The sequence below is a fragment of the Chelonoidis abingdonii genome, chromosome 5 (genome assembly GCF_003597395.2).
Source record: "Chelonoidis abingdonii isolate Lonesome George chromosome 5, CheloAbing_2.0, whole genome shotgun sequence".
Classification (NCBI taxonomy): Eukaryota; Metazoa; Chordata; order Testudines; family Testudinidae; genus Chelonoidis; species Chelonoidis abingdonii.
The window spans coordinates 65,697,618-65,718,331 of record NC_133773.1 but is presented as its reverse complement, the minus strand read 5'-3'; the positions used below and the strand labels follow the sequence as shown (position 1 = coordinate 65,718,331).

General features: G+C 41.4%; 2 protein-coding genes across 2 annotated transcripts in view; one reads left to right on the top strand and one right to left on the bottom strand.

Moving 5' to 3' along the window:
• RXFP1 (relaxin family peptide receptor 1) overlaps positions 1–20,714 on the bottom strand; it is an 84,766-nt gene that overhangs the window by 20,189 nt on the left and 43,863 nt on the right. The window contains exons 3-6 of the mRNA XM_032803453.2: positions 12,302–12,400; positions 6,562–6,667; positions 2,000–2,071; positions 112–183 (exon numbers count right to left, since the gene is read on the bottom strand). Coding sequence (XP_032659344.1) covers positions 112–183; positions 2,000–2,071; positions 6,562–6,667; positions 12,302–12,400 — 349 coding nt within the window. The remainder of the gene's footprint in view (positions 1–111; positions 184–1,999; positions 2,072–6,561; positions 6,668–12,301; positions 12,401–20,714) is intronic.
• Positions 1–20,714, top strand: part of PPID (peptidylprolyl isomerase D) — a 114,720-nt gene that overhangs the window by 74,674 nt on the left and 19,332 nt on the right. The gene's annotated exons all lie outside the window — the stretch shown is intronic.

The window sequence follows — 20,714 nt, the reverse complement described above, 5'->3', positions numbered from 1 at the left end:
GGGCCATTTTGGAATTATTTAATCTCTACAATAACTGAGAGAGAAATGTATAGCTGTTTTCAAAAGCTGCCCCATTCCACTTTGCTTCAGCACTGCAGTGGTAATACTTACAGTTTTGTCAGGTTGTATAATCCTTTGAAAGCATGTTCCGATACAGCTCTGATTTTATTATTCTGAAGAAACCTAAGATATAATAATGACAACAATTCATTCTGTAAAAATGCAAATGCAAAAAGATCCCCAAACTTATCAACTCAGGTACATATATTATTTAAAAGGATGCTGTCAAGGCGGCTAGGCCTTAAAATTAAACTCTCACGACAGTTATTTCATATGGCTGGTCTTATCTTAAAGATTTTAAAAAGTGCATTTAAATTAAAAAATAACACATTACTGCAGTGCTAATTCAAAATCAGCCAAAACCAACACCTGGCTGGCTTTGCATTCATTGTAAATGAACCAGTGCATGCATGCTGCCTCCTGATTTCATCCCTAATCCTGCAATATGAACTGTGTAAGGAGAAGACATTTATGCCTGTGCAGAATCCTACTATAGTCAACAGGCTTGTGTGGGTGCAGGATCTGCCTCTGCAAATAAAACTACAGAACTGGTATAATGGAGTGCATGCAGTGGTTTGTTTATATTGATGTATATAGACAGTTGTAGGCCAGCTGCAAAGGTCAATTAAAACACTTTGCTGGAATTTCTATTTATAATATGGGACAATTGTCAAAGAGTTGCATTTCATGGTAATTTAATGAAAATATATGATGAAACTTGCTGATTGTTCCTAACAAAGTATTATTCATACTCTCTCCCTCCTCCCCCTTTTTTTCCCTCCATCTCCTTTGCAATTAATGAACTGAGTTTCAAAATATTACATACAGTATCATTACTTTTGGGGATAAGATGTTAGACTTGTATTTGATTTTAAAAAGCATGCTTCCCTTCTCTATATAATATTTTATTTGTTGTAAAATATAAATGTTTTCAACAAAATCAAATCAAGGATTCAATCCTGCTCCTGTTGAAATCAATGGGAGATTTGACATTGACTGCAAAAGAAACAGGATTGGCTCCAAAAAGATCTTATCAAGATCCCTTAGCAAACCCACACTTGTGAATCAGAAGTAAATGAAAGTAATTAAATTCTGTAAGCAAATGTTTAATGTATACGTTTCCTTTAATGAAACAGGCCACTTTGTTTACAGAACTTTTTTAGTTTGAGATCTAAATTGTACTTAAGTTTGTGAACACAAGATGGTGCTGCACAACCTCAGAATTCAGGTTAGAATCCAAGAATGTTCTAAGAAAAATATTACATCTCTTGAGCTGGTAACAATGATAAGTGGTCCTATGCTTTCACACTTTTATTTCTCAATTATTCCTTATTTTCATGATTCACCCTCATAATAGGACTGGGATTTTTTAAAACAATGAAATATATACAGGACACCTATAATAATATACAAGAAATAATTCAATCAAAAGGTTTTGGTCATGAAATATGCCATTTTGTGGTAGTAGTCACCAGGCAATAGTCGTCATCACCCAAAGGTTCAGAAATGTGACATAAAAAAAAGTGTTCTCAAGGACACGAATGAGTCTTTTCATAACAAGGAATGCATTTTACTTTGCAAACTTTCAGAATGAAACTGTATCAATTTTCTTTCATTTCTTCTGATAGAATTGCTGTCTACTATAAATTTAATTTCCTTAAGATGCTATACATGTTAAGATCCACATTATTATTAGTTTTCTAATGTACAAAAAAAACATGATAAAAATGTAATGTCCAGAAAGTTTAGGCTGCAAAAAAAGAGATGGAAGCCACATCAGACTATTTGAACAAAAATAACTTGCATGATTGAAAATTTCAGCTAAAGGTAAGGAACAGTAGATTTTTTCAGTATAATCAAGAGTTTTGTCAGTAAGCCATAAAATTGCCTTATCACAGTTTGCTCTTATTTAAGATTTTAGGTTAAAATGATTCCTTACAGATTTTTAAGGTCCTGGTACTTCTTGAAACTGTCAGCAGAAAGCTTTCTTAACTGATTCCGTTTAAGGGACCTGGAAAAAAAATAAAATTATTCTGTAATTACACTAAGTAGGCCAAATTCATCCTCAGTATAACTCCACCAATTTCATTTTGATCTAATGAATTTCCACCATGTTTTAGCTGGCAGAAATTTCTATAAGAAGTTAAATATTTCCAGTAAGGTTACCCTATATGCCAGTACGTGTGTGTTTTGAAAACTAAATGGAGAAGGGATTTTTTGTTGTATACCCTCCTCTCCTGCCTCTGCATTACATTAGATCACTGGAATCCATTTATGTCAAAGGAGTTAAACCAGGGATGAGTTTGGAAAGGAAAGGGGAAGGGGTGGTTTAGGAGGGGGAGGGGCGTCACTTATCTTACATTTCTGGGCAGGATTTTGGTTTGATTTTTATAAGCACTGTTCCCCCCACCCCTTTCTCTATATAAACTCATATCAGCTGCACATTATGCAGCAGCTGAAAGATGCAATGAAAGTGGCAAAGGTAATATTACGGAAAAAGCTTAAAGGTATATCTACACTGGAGTGGGAGGGTGTATTTCAAGCTTGAGGAGACAGCACGAACTCTGATCAAGCTAGTACTAAAAACAGAAGAGTAGCTGCAGCAACACAAGTAGCAGGAGGGGCTAGCAGCCTGAATACAAACCTGGTGCCTCAGAGGGATATGTATTCAGGTGGTTATCCCCTCTTGCTTCTCGCGCCACAGCGGCTACACTTCTATTTTTAGCATGCTAGCTCCATCATAGCTGGTGTGGATAGATCTCCTCTAGCTGAAAATCACACTTTCCAGCTCTGGGGTAGACATACCCTAACAAAATAAGCCCTGTAGACCCAGGAATGAGAACTGCCTGGTGGATCAAGAATCTTCCATAGGGCAATCCATAAAATTACAAGTGGAGCTCTTGGATCAGCATTGTAGGATAGGTTTCAGAGTGTTAGCTGTGTTAGTCTATATGAGAAAAAAAGAATGAGGAGTACTCGTGGCACCTTAGAGACTAACAAATTTATTTGGGCATAAGCGTTCGTGGGCTAAAACCTACTTCATCGGATGCATGCATTGGAAAATACAGTAGGAAGATATATATACACACAGAGAACATGAGAAAAATGGGTGTTGCCGTACCAACTCTAATGAGACTAATCAATTAAGGTGGGCTATTATCAGCAGGAGAAAAAAAAAACTTTTGTAGTGATAATCAGGATGGCCCATTTCAAACAGTTGACAAGAAGATGTGAGTAACAGTAAGGGAAAAATTAGCATGAGAAAATAGTTTTACTATGTGTAATGGCCCATCCACTCCCCGTCTTTATTCAAGCCTAATTTAATGGTGTCTAGTTTGCAAATTAATTCCAGTTCATTGCAGGATAGTATTTTTCCCTCTCAGAGGGGAAGTAGACTCCTCAGCCTTGAGAACTCTTCAGTGTTCCCTTCACTTTCACTAACGTTCTCACATAACAGCTACTATCCTTCTGGCCAAAGATGACTAGAAGGGACTTACTTTGGGTCCTTGTCATCACAGCTCTTTAAATCAGTTTGCAGGCTGTCTGTTTTACGACATGAGGCACTTAGGGCTAAATTTGTCACCTTTGCAGCATTCTGGGGACCTTCTGACCTAGGGAGCAAGAGACTGGGACCCGGACCCAAGTCTCTTGTATTACAGAAGACAATAATCAACAGCTGGGAATCAGAGGGTGAAGCCATTTCAATTATGCAGATAATGAAAACCTCTCTATATCTCTGCTTGAGCCCTGAGAACTAATTTTTTCCACCTACTTTAAACCTCTCTCAATGATGCATATCATAGCCACTGTTCTTCCAGTTTAAGATTCGTCTGGATTCCTTTCACAGCTCACCAATGCAGCACTCCTTAACCAGCAGGGAGGGTTATTGTTAAATGATGTAAAACAATCCATTTCTTGGGGGTTGAGTGAGCTGTCTCCATAGACACACTCACTCTCTGCTGATCTCATGAATGAGGAATAAGTACTAATAAAAATTGTGTCTCTAGCAACAAACTGCTAGCCTGGCCTTCATGCTGGTTTTTAAACTGAAAAATTAGCATGCACAGTATTTCCTTCAAGATGTGGATGAAACTTCCACATATAAAAACAGAATTTAAAACTAAGAAGAGTTGGCTCTGGGATTACCTGATCATGGATTGTCATTAGTTTGTAACAAAATTTGAGGGCTGGAACAGCTTGTTAAAATAATGTGACAATGCTATGACTTCTATTCAGGAGTAAAAAGCAGGGCAATGTTTTACATCACTAGATTGATCAGACCATGCAGGCAAATAAACAGCAGATTAGGGTGACTAGATGTCCCGATTTTGGGGTCTTTTTCTTACATAGGCTCCTATTACCCCCCCCCCCCCCCCCCCCCAGTCCAAGATTTTCCTTTGCTGTCTGGTCACCCTACAGCAGATAAATGGGATGGATTTAAGCAGCAGCCTACAACTTTATTAATTTAACACTGGGAAGGGATGATACGTGGCCACCCCTCATTCTCACGTAACACACTTCCAGTGTGGGGCTACAGGGCTCCCACCAAATAACTAATAGCTCAGGGTATACATGCCCAGCACTAACTTTAGGACTCAGTCTGCTTCTGCCTCCCTCTTTGTGAAGGACGAACAGAGGTTAGTAAGGGCAGACCTCAATCTACAAAGACTTCAGGTCTCCCCTATTCCTATAGGCACAAGGTCCACCAGTGACATTCCAGGTCTCACTTACCTCTGGGAGCTGGCCCTTTATCTGCACTGGACACTGGCTGCAAACTGTGATGAGCTAAGTGCTATCTTCTTAATGTTAAATTTTCAAGTTCTACTGCTTGACCCAGCTGTGCCTCCATGGGTACATCTACACAGCCAGTGGCAGCCCATGGCAGCGAGCCTCCAGGCCCAGGTTGACAGCCTTGGGCTCATGCTACCACACTAAAAACAGCTGTACAGACAGCACTTTGAAGTTGCAGCTCAGGCTCTGAAGCCCACCCCCTCCCCTAGGCTTCAGAGCCTGAGCTGCAGCTCAAGTTGCAACATCTAGACAGCTACTATTAGTGCTGTAGGGTGAGCCTCACAAGCGTGAGTCTGTTGACTTGGACTCAGAGGCTCACTGCTGCAGGCTGTGTAGACATACTCTAAAATGCCATGAGGAAGGTGAAAAAACCCACCAGAACCCTACCTGTTTGGTCCAATGGGAAAAATTCCTTCCTGTCACCAAAAAGAGCTAAGGGGAGGGAGGGCCACTGGTTCTTGCACAGCCTCCCTCCCCCAATGTATTTATATTCTCCAACTAGCAGGAACAACAGTATTATGAAAAGCCTTGAAGAATTTAAATAGACGGGTAGAGGAGCAAGAGCCACATGGTTAGACTTATCCCGCAGCCCCAGCCAATGGGAAGGCAATGGACTTGAGGAACCCTGCCTGCTGCCACGCATGCACTGTCGCATCCCCCATACCCAACCTTTTGGGCACCATGTTATGTCACCTGCAGTCCATTCAAGATCGATCACCAGTTGACTACATATGGCGGGGCACAGTAAAAGCACAGCGGATACCAGTGTGAAATGGGCTGAATTGTCAGACAGGAAACTGTTGCTTGGCTCGTTGCACCTGCTCTCAATCTAATTAATGATGGGCCCAGAGCTGCAGCACCACAGAGTCTGACCTGGTGTCCACACCCTGTTGACAAATGGTAGCATAGCAAATCCAAGAGTTCAAAAATCAGAAGATAAATCTCCTAGGTTTGAGTTTATTTCTAACCTGAAATATTCACAAAATCTAACCCCCAGAGCATATACCTCTGTGCCCCACATGTCCATTAAAGGCACCACTGCAAGTAGTTTCATGTCCTGAAAATAGGAAGAAATTTTACAGAAAAATTCCTCAAGGGGGGGGGGCGGTGTCTGATGCTGCATTTTGTTTGCCAACTGGGAAGCATAGCTTCAGACTTGAGTGTCTAAGCCAGGACCAATGGTCTGGCCACCCTCCAGATCTCTCTCAAATCTTAAATCTTGCTGTACTGACTTCTTATTGTGCAATAGCGAGCAAAATCCCTACCTGCAAGCCCCTATTCATACAGGTATTTCCCTGAATTTCATGTTATTCACGTAAGTAAAGGCTACTTGCAGGAGTAAGGGTTTCAGGATGATATCCTGAGTACATGTGATTCACAGAATTATTTCTTTTGCAATGTTTCTTGATGGTGGTGAAATTGTACTCATTTGAGGTATTATTGCAAACAACTGCTGACTGCAGATTCACTATATCTTACACTTTGAACTGTGTTTTAATTTCTTTTCTCTTGTTTTATGCAGGGGTAATCTGTGTTTAGAAGTGTTTTACCACAAGGCTTGTCAACACAGAATGATACTGTACTTTCAGTTTACACCAGTTTCAGTTAAACCAAGTGGCTATAATTATAAGGGAATAATTATGAGATGGTCTGCAGAGTTGATATTCAATGCTGTTCAGATCAAGAAGCTGCTTGTTCTGCTCTACTTACATCAGAGTTACATTTGAAGAGACTGACGGGATAGCGCGTAAATTGACACCCTCACAGTCAAGCTCTAGCCCTCGGCACAGACATTCTGCTGGCACAGAATCAACCACTGAAGAGAAGATAGCAGTCATGGCAGAAAGTAGGTGATGGGATGGGGAGAAAAGAGATGGGGAGAAAATGGTTTTAGTATAACAACATGTCAGAGCATATTAAACAGAGCTAGATAATGCTTTGTTTTAAGGTTCTCAAGTATGCCTTTAATTTAAATCTAGTAACACAGTGACTAATATAAATACAGATAATTAAAAGATTAGTATTGACTCCTGAGTCCATACAATAGCAAAACATTTAGACCACAACTTTGAGCTTGATATTGTGATTGTGGCCTGATATGGTCGGGAGGATGTTTTATCTGTTTTGGGTCCTGTTTCTGTGAAATCCAAGTCCATGATTTGCTAGACTCCTCACCATCTTATTAAGTCTGTATTATATTATCTGGGCTAAACCATACAGAATTCTGGGCAAGTGTGCAAAGGGCTAAGAATGGGTCCAAGAACATTTCTTTCCCCTTTACTACTCACCCTGAGCCTTGCCTGGGGATAATCTCAGTTTCTGTGCTTTGACCTAGCACCCCCGCAGTGCTAGCTAAGGCTAGGACAGAGAGAAGGCAGGTCTTATGGCCCCAGATCTGCACTGGCCAATGAAGAGCATGCTGCAGGCTTTTAAGAGCATGGGGGAGATTTTCAAAGGCACAAATTGCTAGTTGGTGCCCAATTCTCACTGAAAGTAAATGAGGGTTGGACACCTAATTGCCACTTAGAAAATCTTCCCTGATAGCAGCAAGCACACTCCTCCCTCACTGGCAGAGATAGTGCCTGACTCAAGCACAATGCCAGGAGCTTTTGTTGGTGTGGTGTTGCCCTCTGCCCCCCGCCCAAAGTGCTGTGAAGCCTTAGAGGTTTTTACTTTTTTTCTGATGTCTGTATAATTTGACATAAACAATATTAGTAAAAACATGTCTTTTAATAACACATTCAACAGAGGAATCCAAGAAGAAGAAAATAACGTGGAGCCTCAAAAATTGTAGCCAATGATTAACTCAGGAGCAGGATGAAAAATAACAATTGTCTTCTGGACTGACTTCATTTGTTTCCACAAGCTGTGTGGAGTGCTGAGATGGTGGTATGGAGTTTAGAAATAGTTCTAGATTGCTAGTTAGATAATTTGTAGCTGCAAGTAACAGACCTTGTTATCTGCCTGATATGCAAATACAAACAGGTTTTGTGACCAAAAGCAGGTTGTGGTACATGAAGGACCAAAATGTCAGTGGTTGTACTAGTAGGTGTTGGCCGATGTGCAAAAAAATGTGCACCATTGCATGCCCACATTAAAGCATGAACTACATGTAACTACATGCATGAACAAGCATTTAAATATGTAAATATCGACTTGTGTACATACATTTAGTAATTGTGTACATAAATACAGACAGGATTGTGCACACATTGTACATGGAGCATGTGTATTTTAAAAATATTGACTCACAAAATTCTATCATTTGCACTAACAAATGGCCGTACACAATCACAAGATGGGTTAGCTTGCTCATGGTGTTAGGTTTAATGGCACAATATTGTAGCATGTAATGGAAAGCACTGGATATATGAAGACGAACAAAAACATACATTTTGAGAAGATTTAGCAAATGTACAGACTAGACAGCAGATTTTTTTTTCTATATTTTAAATTTCACATAAATGGCTATATTTTGAAAAATGGAGGCTTAAGAGTCATGCCCAAAAAAGCAAGCACATGATTTGTGCAGCAAAATTGTGATTTCAAGGATCAGTTTGACAATTGCACATGCCATTGTCTGATTTATACGCAACTGTGCTCTCACAGAGAGATTTCCTTTTTAATGTTGACCCCAAACAATGAGATTAATATAGTCCCTCACAAGAATGGCCAAACCTTTCCATTTTTTCCAGTTCAGACACAAAGGGCTTGTCTACACTTGAAATTGCTACAGTGGCACAGCTGCCACCCTGCAGCTGCACCACTGTAGTGTTTCAGTGTAGACACTTCCTAGTCTGATGGGAGGTGTTCTCCCATCAGCTTAGGTCAGCATTGGGCAACCTGTGGCCCATCAGGGTAATCCACTGGCAGGCCGCCAGACAGTTTGTTTACATTTGCATGGCCGTCCACTGCTCCTAGTGGCCACGGTTCACCGTTCCCAGTCAATGGGAGCTGCGGGCTGCAGGTTGCCCACCCACTGGTATAGGTAATCAACCTCCCCGAGAGGCAGTAGGTAGGTCAAAGGAAGAATTCTTCTGTCAACCAGAGCTGTCTACACTGGGGGTTAAGTCAGCATAACTACGTAACTCAGAGGTGTCGGTTTTTCACACTCCTGAATGATGTAGCTGGGTCGACCTAACTTTTGGGCATAGCCCTGGCCTAACTTAGGCCAGGTCTACACTGCGACTTTAAATCGGTTTAATGGCCGATATACCGATTTAACGCTGTAACCGTTCACACGACGTCGTCATTAATATTGAGTTAAACGGCTCCTTAAATCGATTTCGGAACTCCTCCCAGACGAGAGGAGAGCGATAAATTCGATAAGTGATAACTGGTATAATGGTCGTGTGGACGAAATCGACCATTAATGGCCTTAAGATCCGCAGTGCACCACTGACGTCTGGTCCGCAATCCGAACTCGGAGCGGATGCCGGTAAACAGGAAAAGCCCTGAGAACCTTTAGAATAGACATTTCCCTGCTTTCACGTGTCCAGCTCTGGATTCATCACGGGTGGCGATGCAGTTCAAAATGCAAAGTAGGCTCCTGCATTGAACCTTACGGGAGATACGTAGATCGACGCGTACTGGTGAGTGACAATCTGTTATATCGACTCCGTAAAGACAGGAAATGCAAAGCGTTTGAAAAATAAACTCCAAGGAACACGCGTGCGTGACGAACCGTACGGGAAGCCAGAGACATACGGATGTCATTGGAGGGAGGAAGGGGGTAATGAGGACTACAGCTACCCATGTTCCACAGCAGTCTCTGAAACTATTTTGCAGTATCTGATCTTGGCTGAGCGCCCCAATTGTCTGTAGCTAATATCAATCGGGTGTCTTGCGGGTTTACGGAACAGCTCATCCAGTCTCTGTCCCCCCCCACACGTAAAGAGAAGTAAAATAAAATAATCCTTGAGTACTGGTAAATGTACCTCTGTGTCACTGCGATGCTCGCTCGGCAAGAGTACGCGAGTGGTTGACAACGGTCAGTACTTTTGTGATCAGGTCCATGATTGCTGTGCTGATGGCGTTTGCTCATCACTCCGGGAATAAAGGCACCAAGGGTGTCTGCTGCCTTCAAAGGGAGGGGTGAGGCTGTACAGCACCACCCGGGGCAATGTTCTGCCCCATCAGGACTGTGCTCTCAACCCGGAGATGGGATACTATGGAATAGCTGAGGCAACAGCTACCACCGTGAACCGCCTGAAATCGATGGTAGCTTTGGACCATGGACACAAACAATCGATTTCGTGATCCCACTGTGGACGCGCTAAACCGATTTTATTAGATCTGTTTTGTAATATTGGTTTAAGCTAATTCGAAATAATCGTGCAGTGTAGACGTACCCTTAGTGTTGAATTATCTGTGAACAAGAATTGTGAGCTTTTACTTGCAAATGAGCAGACCAAATCTGAATGAAATGCGCATTCAGGAACCTTAATTTAGCTTTACTCAATCTTTCTACAGCATATTTCACATCTGGCTCTTCAATTAAGTCAGTTTGCACAAAACCACGTTTTGATTAAATGAAGCAAAAATTGACAAGCAATACCAAGATGCTTTCTTCTTTTAGTACCTGTAGTTTGTACCGTCATCTATTCTTTGCACAGTTACAACCCTGATAATTTCTCTTTGTTTTGTTACATTGTTCTATAACTGTTAACATTTCCAAAGGATAAGATATTAGGAGTAGTGATTACTGCAGTGAGGGAAGGTGATCAAGCCTCTTGGCACAGGAATTGAATTGACCAGTTCAGAGCAACTCAATAATAGATCTTTTATTTTTCAACAGTTTCCAGTGTGGAAAAAGTTAATCAAAATTTTTTTTGACAGAGTACTTGTGAAAAAAAATGAACATATCTACTCCTCTTCATTCCCCATGATGTGAAGCTACCTGCTATACCTTCTTCTGTGGCTGTGATGCAAAACTCAATTATTGTGTCTTCTCTTAATCCTAGCGCTGCACAGAGCAGATAGTGGGGAATGAACCCTATCTCAGGGGTGGGCAAACTTTCTGGCCTGAGGGCCGCATCAGGTTTTGTAAATTGTAGGGAGGGCCAGTTAGGGGAGGGGGTCATGGCCCAGCCCCTACATCCTATCTGCCCCCTGGGACTCCTACCCCCCTCCCGCTCCCTGTCTCCTGACTGCCCCCAGACACCGGCCGCCCCATCCAACCCCTCCTCTCATTCCTGATGGCCTCCCCAGGATCCTTGCCCCATCCAACCATCCCTTCTTCCTGTGCCTTGACTGCCCCCTGCCTCCATTCAACCCTCTGTTTCCCCCCCGACCACCATCCCCACCTCCATCCCTGGACCACTACCCTGAACTCCCCTGCCCTCTGTCCAACCCCCGCTGCTCTCTGCCCCCTTACCATGCTGCCTGGGGCACCGGTGGCTGGCCGCGCTACAGCTGCGCCGCCGCTGCCACCACCGCCACCACACCGCACAGAGCACTGAGTCAGGCTGGGCTCTGCAGCTGTGCTGTCCCAGGAGCTCACACCCCCACAGCCCAGAGCATTGCAGCTGGTGGCAGAATGAGCGAGTTGAGGCTGCGGGTGAGGGGGAACAGCGGGGAGGGGCAGAGGGTGAACGTCCCAGGCCAGGACGGTCCCGTGGGCCGGTTGTGGCCTGCGGGCTGTAGTTTGCCCACCCCTGGCCTATCTAATACAGCATGACCCCACTGGCAAGAATGATGGGCAATATACTACCTCAGTTTAATGAATGTAACTCCCACTGAAGTCACTAAGGATTTAGTGCAGAATGTGGTATGATAATACAGTAGCAGACCTCTCACAATTCGCTGATTTCATCTGTTACTGAAATTATCACAAGAAAATGATAGGTACAACCCAAAAGACCTGATCTAAAAACTCCCAAATTTGAATTTGTTCAAAATCTGGATCTGATTTTTCCACTGTAGTGCCATATTTACTGATAATACTTCAAAGCAAATTGCTAATCAAAATTATATTAGGAACCTGTATCTGTCTCTTCTTGCTCTCTGCAGTATCTGAATGGCTAACAAATTTTAAAAGAAGCATGTAGGATCTGGGTTTCTCCCTCTCCCAGGAGGAGGGGATTTTTTTAAATGGTAGGAAAGTTAGGCTGAGTTTTTTTTAATATATTTTGTTCTGAAAGATGTGGGGTTCAAGTCATTCCACTTTGTGCATCTCTCTAAGAACATATATTTCCTTCATAATTTGTGTATCTGTGATGTTTCTAATAGAGGAATTAATCTTTTTCAGAGAGCAACTTCACTGCAGCCTGAAAGTACTATTAATGGACTTAAAATGTGCATAAATGAATCGAAACTATATGAGATATTCAATCTATTTCACTATAAATGGAATGACATTGCATCTGAATATGTTGTAAGAAGATTTCCCAGAAGGAAATATGTTGCACTCACTGTAATAATCACATGAATAACTCCTGTTAGTACTTACAGCACTCCGATGTCTTTACCTCAAAAGCATGTGAGGAAGTCTTTTCGTTGTATTTTGCAAAATACTTATCAAATTGTTGAGACCATCCATTGTTGTCTCCTAATAAAAAATCAGATAAGGCATGTTATATCAAAACAAAAACAAAACAACCAAAAAACCTTCAAAACATTTCCCACAGGTACGATAGAGAACAAGAGCTTCATTAAATTTGGTTGCACAATCCTTTGCGCGCGCGCACACACACACACACTTTCTAATTTGGTGTCTCTGTTGTGACAAAGGAAAAAAAAGACTTAAAACTCCAATTTTCCCTTAAGCAATGCTAATCATATAACAAAGTCCTAAAATTGAGAGGTAAAAAGAGACCTATGAGGTCATCTGTTCTTCTTTCTGCCAGTGCAGACTTATCCCCCCACAGTATATTCTCAAGTGCTTTGTCCAGTTTAGTTTCGATGACTCATATGATGGGACTTCCACAATTTTTCTTTGAAGACTGTTCCACACTGTAATAGACTATGTTGTGAGGAAATGTTTCCTGATAGCCAGCCTTAATTTCTTTTTGCTCAGTGTCAAAGTTATATGTGCAGTACTTCTGGGGACAAGTTATGTGACATATTCACACCAACAAGCATAACCTAAGTTCACCATACAATTTAAAGCAGCATTCAACACCACAGTCTGACACTAGTTATTGTGCATACTCTGCAGCAGCAGGTCAAGGACATAAAAGTGAAGTAAAAGAGCAGCTCTTTTAATGTCTTCCCACAACTAGGGACTTCCAAATATGGTGATGCCATGCAACCAGGAGAGCCCTGTTTCTTTGGAAGACTTTCACATATAGTTGTAAATAATGTTTTCTGGTCAAGTCAAAACCTAATAAAGAAGACAGAGGCACACTGGTAATAAACAGGAAATGGAGCTGACTTCCCTGTTAAAGTTGCATGTGTCAAAGTTTCTATTTTAAGATGGATTTTGAGTTTTCTTTAACTTTGTCAAAAAACTCCCTTTGGCCTAAAATTTTTCATTTGTATCTATCTGGACCAATATCACAAATGATGCCACTAATTATCAAGATAGCAGCCACCAACTAGTGATTCAGAAATGTCAATGGTAATTTAAAGTGTTACTTGTAAATGCAACTATGTCTTCACTGTCAGAAACACTTCTTGTGTTATGAGCTTTACAATGATTATGCTTAGCCAAATAATTGCAGTTTTATTGTAAGAGTCATGAATCTCCAAGAATGGACATTCTGCCTCCTGAATTTTGTAATTTAGTGTATATTTGATATCACTTATTGTGGAAGCATTTAATAAAGCTTTATAATCAAGGACCACATTTATTAGTTTGGCAATATTGAAAAAGGGAAAAGAAACCAGAAGTAAAATTTACTTACCTAGATGTAATTTTTCCTTCTCTGAACTGGGCATCTGAGTTATTCCTACTCATCTTCCAACCATGGAAGTGCCCTCCCCCATCTTTCTAGCTTCACAATGCAATGCCAACAGGTGGAGTTGTTCAGAAAACTGATTACTGGCTGAAAACCATGAATTCCATTTAATAATTTTTTTTGATGTTTTGACAGGGTTTCAGTCTAACATAGAATGACATTTTTAATTAAAAGGAGAGAGTCTGACCTCAAGATAGCCAATAGCTCACTTAGGGCCCTGACTTAGAATGTGGGGGACTCAGGTTCAAGTCCCTTCTCTACTTGATTCAGAGAGTGGAGTGCCCTAGTCATTGGGATATAAAGTTAGTCTCTTTCTGGCCTGATGAATGTTTACTTATTTATACAAAGTGAACAGCCGCAAGTGGAAAGATTGAGAGAGAGACTAACTGTAGAGCCCAGAACTTAGGGCACTAAGTTCAAAGCCCTGTTCCAAATCCAGGAGAGAAAGGACTTACATGAGTGTCCTAATAACTGAGCTATTCTACTGTGGATTTTTTCATTTGCTTATTTTGACCAGAAATTCCATCCAGGATCTGAGAAATCTTCTGAACAAAAATCTAGTGGAAACTGATACATTTCTGCGAAAAGATTTTTTAATCCGTATTTTCCAATGAAAGAATATTTAGTCATAAAATTCCCAAGCAGCTCTGCTGATTACCTCTATAGTACCCCAGCAAACTGCCCAAGCTGAGAAAACAAACTATAAATTAATTAATTAATTAATTTATATTAATTAATTAATATTAGCAAAAATTAGCCATCTCCAGCCAGTCTACCATTATGTTATATCCACTTATTCATTTATTATACAAAAAATGGAAAAAAACACTTAAGGCTGTTGGAGTCAGCCCTGGCTGCCATGTTTCACCTGGGTCTGGAGACCAAGTAGCCAGGGAATACTGGCTTGGAGATTTTGCAAAGCCAGCTCCCGCTGCTGAACTTCTACCCCAAATAAGACAATGCTAGCCTGCCACATTGCTGTAAAGCAGGCAAAGCAGTGTTCTATTGTGCACTTGTGCCACAATCAGGAGCTCTTTTGTTCTTAACTGGGCTTGTTACCAGACCACGTTTTCTCTTCAAATCCCATTTTCCTGCAGACAACTGTTCTCAAAAATCCTCTGTATACCAGGGAGACACCAAGAAGAAGGAGAAAAATAATAAATGAATAAATATTATTAATAAAAACAATGGGAAGGGCTCTTGCCTTGAGTCAGAGAAAGGAAAGGCCTAGACGAATCTCCTGCCACTTCAAGCAGAAGTGAAATACTGGCAAGTTAGAGAGGCACTCAGGTCTCTGAACAGCTTCACTGACTGGGACTGCACTGTTGAGCTAGGAAGAGTGTTAAAAAAAATGAAAATGCTTCCATGCTTGGAAAATGAGGAATAACCCAGTTATAATAGATCACAGCGCACCAGGGAGAAAATGCCAGGCACCATTTCATTTTCGGATGTGGATTATAAGTGGATTGAAGTGTTGGCTAGCTGCATGACTTTTCTAAATATTAATAAGCTTATAAGTATGGGTCAGACTGGCTTCCTGCATGGTTGGTAGAGGTTAGTGATCATTATGTGTTATAAATGTTTCCTGGGCCACCAGGGGTGCTCCATGATATTTCTTTCAATGCAGGGACAGGCTTTTGGGAGTAGGTGCTGTGTGGGGATTTCTGCTGTGGTTCAGAGGACTGTGGATGGGGGGATGCATTTATTCAGATCAGGATATAATAACCATTAGGTGGTAATGGCTAGTGGCCTTTTACCTGAATGATTTACCGTATGTTGTGCTAGGAGATCAGACAGGACTATCTATTGAACCTTTTTTGTAATAACCCCTAAGCACTTGGTTGCCAAACTAAGCATTGACTGGATAAGAAGCAGAAAAACATAATTGGCAAGATTTTCCAAAGGGTTCCACATCCAATCCGGCCACTTCTGCAGGTGACTCTTTTGAAAATCTGTCTCTAGAGGTCTTAATTCCTGTCCCCTAGTTAAGGCTGTAGTGAGGCTTCCCTTATTACTACTATTTTTGAGCCCATTCCTCTAAATGGAAAGACTCCTTTGACTTTTATTTGCAAGATCAGGGTCTTAAATGAGGGTGGTTGAGCCTACTATACAGGACTGGAATCTGCTGCTATTAGTGGACTGTATCCCAGAGAAGGGATAATTGAGATGGGAGATGAAAAGGATCTTTTTGTAGCTTCTTCTCACCAGGGTTTTCTACTTCTTCCAGGGATTCATGTGACTCAGCCCTCTGCATAGGTCACTCTCACAGTTAAATCCTTTTCTGGGGTAATAAAAGTCTAAACAAACAAAAGGTTCTTCCACCCCCCCTTGAGCTACTCTTCATCCCACCCTCTAGGCTCACTTCTCAGCTGCTTCTGTGCTTCCCTTAAGTCTCTCTGCCTTGGGATAGAGTGCTCAGGACTGGCGCTAGAGTTTTTCGTGCCCTAGGCGCATGGCCATTTCGCTGCCCCGCGCGCCGCTCCCGCGGCTTTGGTGGAGCTGCCGCAGCCATTTCTGCAGAGGGTCCGTTGGTCCGCGGCTCCGGTGGAGCTGCCGCAGCCATGCCTGCGGGAGGTCCACCAGAGCCACGCGGGACCAGCGGACCGTCCGCAGGCATGCCTGCAGCAGCTCCACCATAGCCGCAGACCAACGGACCGTCCACAAGCACGACTGTGGCAGGTCCACCGGAGCCACCTGTCGCCCCGCCCCCCCCCCGCGGCAAAATGCCGCCCTCCGAAAATCCTGGCGCCCTAGGCGATTGCCTAGTTCGCCTCAATGGGAGTGCCGGCCCTGAGACTGCTGACTCCAAAACAGCTTCCCTGCAGGCTCTCGCGCACACTCAGCCTCCCTCAGCTACTTTTTAGTCTTCTCTGCTCTGGGACAGAACTCTAACTTCCAGGCTGCTTTGCTCAACTGCACCACTTCTTCCAGACGCTACTCTAGGGCATTTCCCAAGAGTCCAACTTGCTTCTTACATTGCCTCCTCTATACACTGTTCTCTGCCCTTTTATGAGGCCCAGTGTTCTTTTTTTCCCCCGGGCCACCACCTGACCCCAATTAGTCCAGTCCCTTAAGCAGGCAGGCAGCTAATTATGGCACAGATGAGGCTAATGGAAGAGGACTGGCCCCAGGCCTCCTGGCACTTAAAGGGACAGGCCATCCTGTTAGAAGCACAGTTGTACTAAGTAAACACTTTTCATTCAGGCTGCAGTCTCAGAATACTTTTTGGCTTCCTAAATATTGCAGTACCAGTATAGGAACACTTGGTAAATTAACGACTTAGTTGGATACTTTGAAATACTGTTGAAAAACATTTGTTCTAGTGTTAAAATATACAAAACAACCCTAACTCCCTGCCCTCTTCGAAGCCAGCAAAGACATGGGGCCAGATTCCCAACTACATTGAAGAAGCTGTGTGCCTCTCTACTTCTTAAGGCCAAACAGGGAGACATGCTTTTATCCCATTTGATAGTGTTTTGAGAAAATTTGCCAGATGGCAAGCAGCCAACTGCGGAGTGCGTGTGTATGGAATGTTTATAGACAGTCAAGAGGCAGCCATGCATGAATGTGGTGTAATAAAAAAGGAGGGATCCAGTCACAGATAAAAAGGAAGTCAGATGGGCTCCCATACATATTACTTTGCATTGGTACAACCCTGATTTCCTAAGCTTTTTGGTGTCAACTGATTGAAAATACTGGGCTTTTCTTAAGGATTTTCTGGTCCTGGTTTCCACTAGCAGTGAAGAGGCATGGACACATTTAGAAACAAACAAACAAAAAGGAAAAAAGTTAGCCAAACTTTTCTGAACTTCAAACAATTGATCAGATTTAATTTGGTTCAAGTTTTGGCACAAAACTTGGGACAGCTTTTATTGAGCCAAACTGTTTTGCCCAATCTTAAATATATACCCTGTGTAAATAACTATATTTAATAGAAACACTAAGTCACATACAGCGTGTCAGAGGTATAAATAACATGGGGGTCATTTAAAGTTTATGTTGTCGGAATCTGATCCTTTTACACAGCATTAAGAAGAGATTACAGATGCATCATTTTGAGGAGTCCAGTTGAGATGGCATGATTTTCCTGAGTCAATTCTAAAATAGGTTCTATTGGCTGTACTTCTGGCAAAGCAAGATTTTGAGACAATGGGGCACCAAAACATCTCCTATGATGTGGAATAAGTGAAACGAGTAATTGACAATGTCTTCTACAGGAACACTGCAAATATCTATGGTCCATTAGATGGATTTACATTATGTTGATTACCATTTATATATTAGCGTCATAGAAGGTGAATATGGACGCTAATCCTGACAAACTACAGATTTGAATAAATACATATGACAAATCCAAGAAAATATCTCCCAAATCCAAGAAAATATCAACTAAAGATACACAATGAATTGTTTAGAATGGTGCTTACAACATGAATTCTGTATACAAGAATTCCTGCTCTTTGAACCATGGCCTGATAGGTATATGTGCACAGACACTATACTTACTTTAAGGTGTCAGGTATGGCGTACTGGCTCTTGCCGGTATGCCGTTCCAGGGCATACTGGCTTACTTTCACCTCTGGCATTGTCCCTCATTCACAGGACTGTAAAGTCCAGGAGCAATGCAGGTAATCATACAGGAATCACCTTGTATCGCTTTCTTTCTCTCTTTTCCCTCTGCTTCCTCTAGGGAGGCATTTAAAATTTAACTGAGTGCTTCTGTTTGTTTCAGTGGCCTAGAAACAAGTGGCGATGACACCATCATTTCAAGAGATGAGAGTACACACTGCAAACAATCACTGCCCAGCTTCCAAAAAACAATGTTGCTAAATTACAAGGAAAATTGGCCAGCAATCATATTTCTGAACACTGAGAAGATTGCTGTCCTCAATACAGTTCAGGCCACCCAATTAAATATAATGACCCTGTTTATGAAGAAAGGATCATTTACATAGTTACGTTGTGTTCTTTCTACAGTTCTCTTATACAGCCCAAGAAGTGAAGCACTGGCCAGATGAGTAACAGTAGCCATTATTTTCTTATTTCAATGTTCCATTCATAATGGAAAAGTCCAGTTTACCCAACTACCAGTTGGTTTGTACCTAAAGGTTAGGCACAGTATATACAGATTCTTGCATAAAAATAAAATGTTTTTAGAAAAATGCTTATTTTAATAAATAATAAGATTTTATATGTGTATTTATTAAAATACCATCCCGAGGGGATCTCAAGTGATTTACCTATATATATATTATACACCCCCCCCCCCCCCCCCGTATATACAGAAGTCACTTCAGCAACCATTTCTGAGCTGGAACACAACAACTGTGTAACAGTGCAAAGCAACATTCTACAACAGCTTTAGCCCTTAAGTGAAGAATAATACTCTGTATTATTCAAATTAAAGTTCAAGGAGAATGCAGGTAGGTGTTTATAAGAACTTGTAAACTGAGGTAAGACTAGATGCTGGGTGTAACATTCCCACTCTTGTGAAAAGTGGCATGAAAGCTTTCCTCAAGACAAGTGGTCAGGGCCTTGGTTTTACATCTCACCTGGAAAAGAGACCTCCAGGAGCACAGTGCTCCCTATCACTGTGCTGGGTACTGATTCAGGACTGTCTTAGAAGAATGTCTCATAGTGAATAACAAACAGTACTTCTTAAAGCCTCTAGATTTTCCCCACAAGTCTCCCAATTCACATAAGGCATGATCCCACGCTCAATAAGTCAACAGTAGTCTTTCCATTGACTTCAATGGAATTCGGTACAGGCCCATAGGCAACAATATTTTGTGAGAAATGAGATGATAACAACCCAGAGTGGCATGGTAGCAGATTTTGTATTGGTCTAAGCATACACATTTTGATTTAAAATGGGGGGGCATTAATCAAATGTGTACTAACAGTAATGACCTTTCTAGTTTTTTTAACCATAAACATATCTCTTTGGGTATTACAAAGCCAGGATGAAAGTTACAAAGCATGTAACATTCATAAAACAGAAAAGGCAGAGAAATACGCGTATAGTTTGCATCCATGTAATTTTAGAGCCTGTAACTACACTAAAGGGTGCTGATAAAGAGCACTATATAGAAGGGACAAACCAATGGGTTTTGAAACAGAACTGTGCAAAATGCCACATAACATTTGCACTGAAACTCACAAGTATCTTCTTAGGGTCTCAGCTTCAGCATTGCTGACTTCAGTAGGAAGCAGGAATGCTAAATATCTTTCTAGATCATGCCCTCAGTAATGAAAATAGTACATACTGAAAAAAGATAGAATTTAAACTATTTTAATGTAGAGATGGGCCAAGGATGTTTTGTTTTGATTCAGACAAGAGTATGTTTTGAAATTCAGGTTCAAAGCTGAACCAGGCTAAGTTTCATGTTCATATTAAAAAATGTTGAAATTTTGTGATCTGTTTTTACAAGGTTAATGTCTTATGATAGAAGAAAATCTCATGACACCAGCCATTCTGATTAAATTTCTCCCATATTTAGCTGCATATGAACTGAATATGGAAGCTAGAGCCTTTTCAGTTTTGGACCTAACCCAGATTCAAAACTGAGGTAACTTCACATCCAGGGCTGTGAATCAAAGTACCATTGAAATTTGGGGGAAGGAGGTATTTGGATTTCAGGCTCGTTACTATTTTAAAGCCACAGCGAACAAACCATTCAGATTATCCAGGAAAACTACTGGTATATTATGGTTAAATGTGGATGACAGATATCAAGAGATCACAGAGAAAAAATTTAGGGAAATTCAAATCACAGAGCAACATAAAACTTTAACATGCTAAGAGCTGTTCCAGAACTATAGCTCTTGCTATACCAGGTAACTTCATTTTCCAAATTACAAACAACAAGAATGGAAGGTTAGACATGGGATGGTAACTTGCTGAATCTGCTGTTTGCAATGGGGTTATTTTTTAAGTAAATCAAGAAAGATGAGAGCTATTAT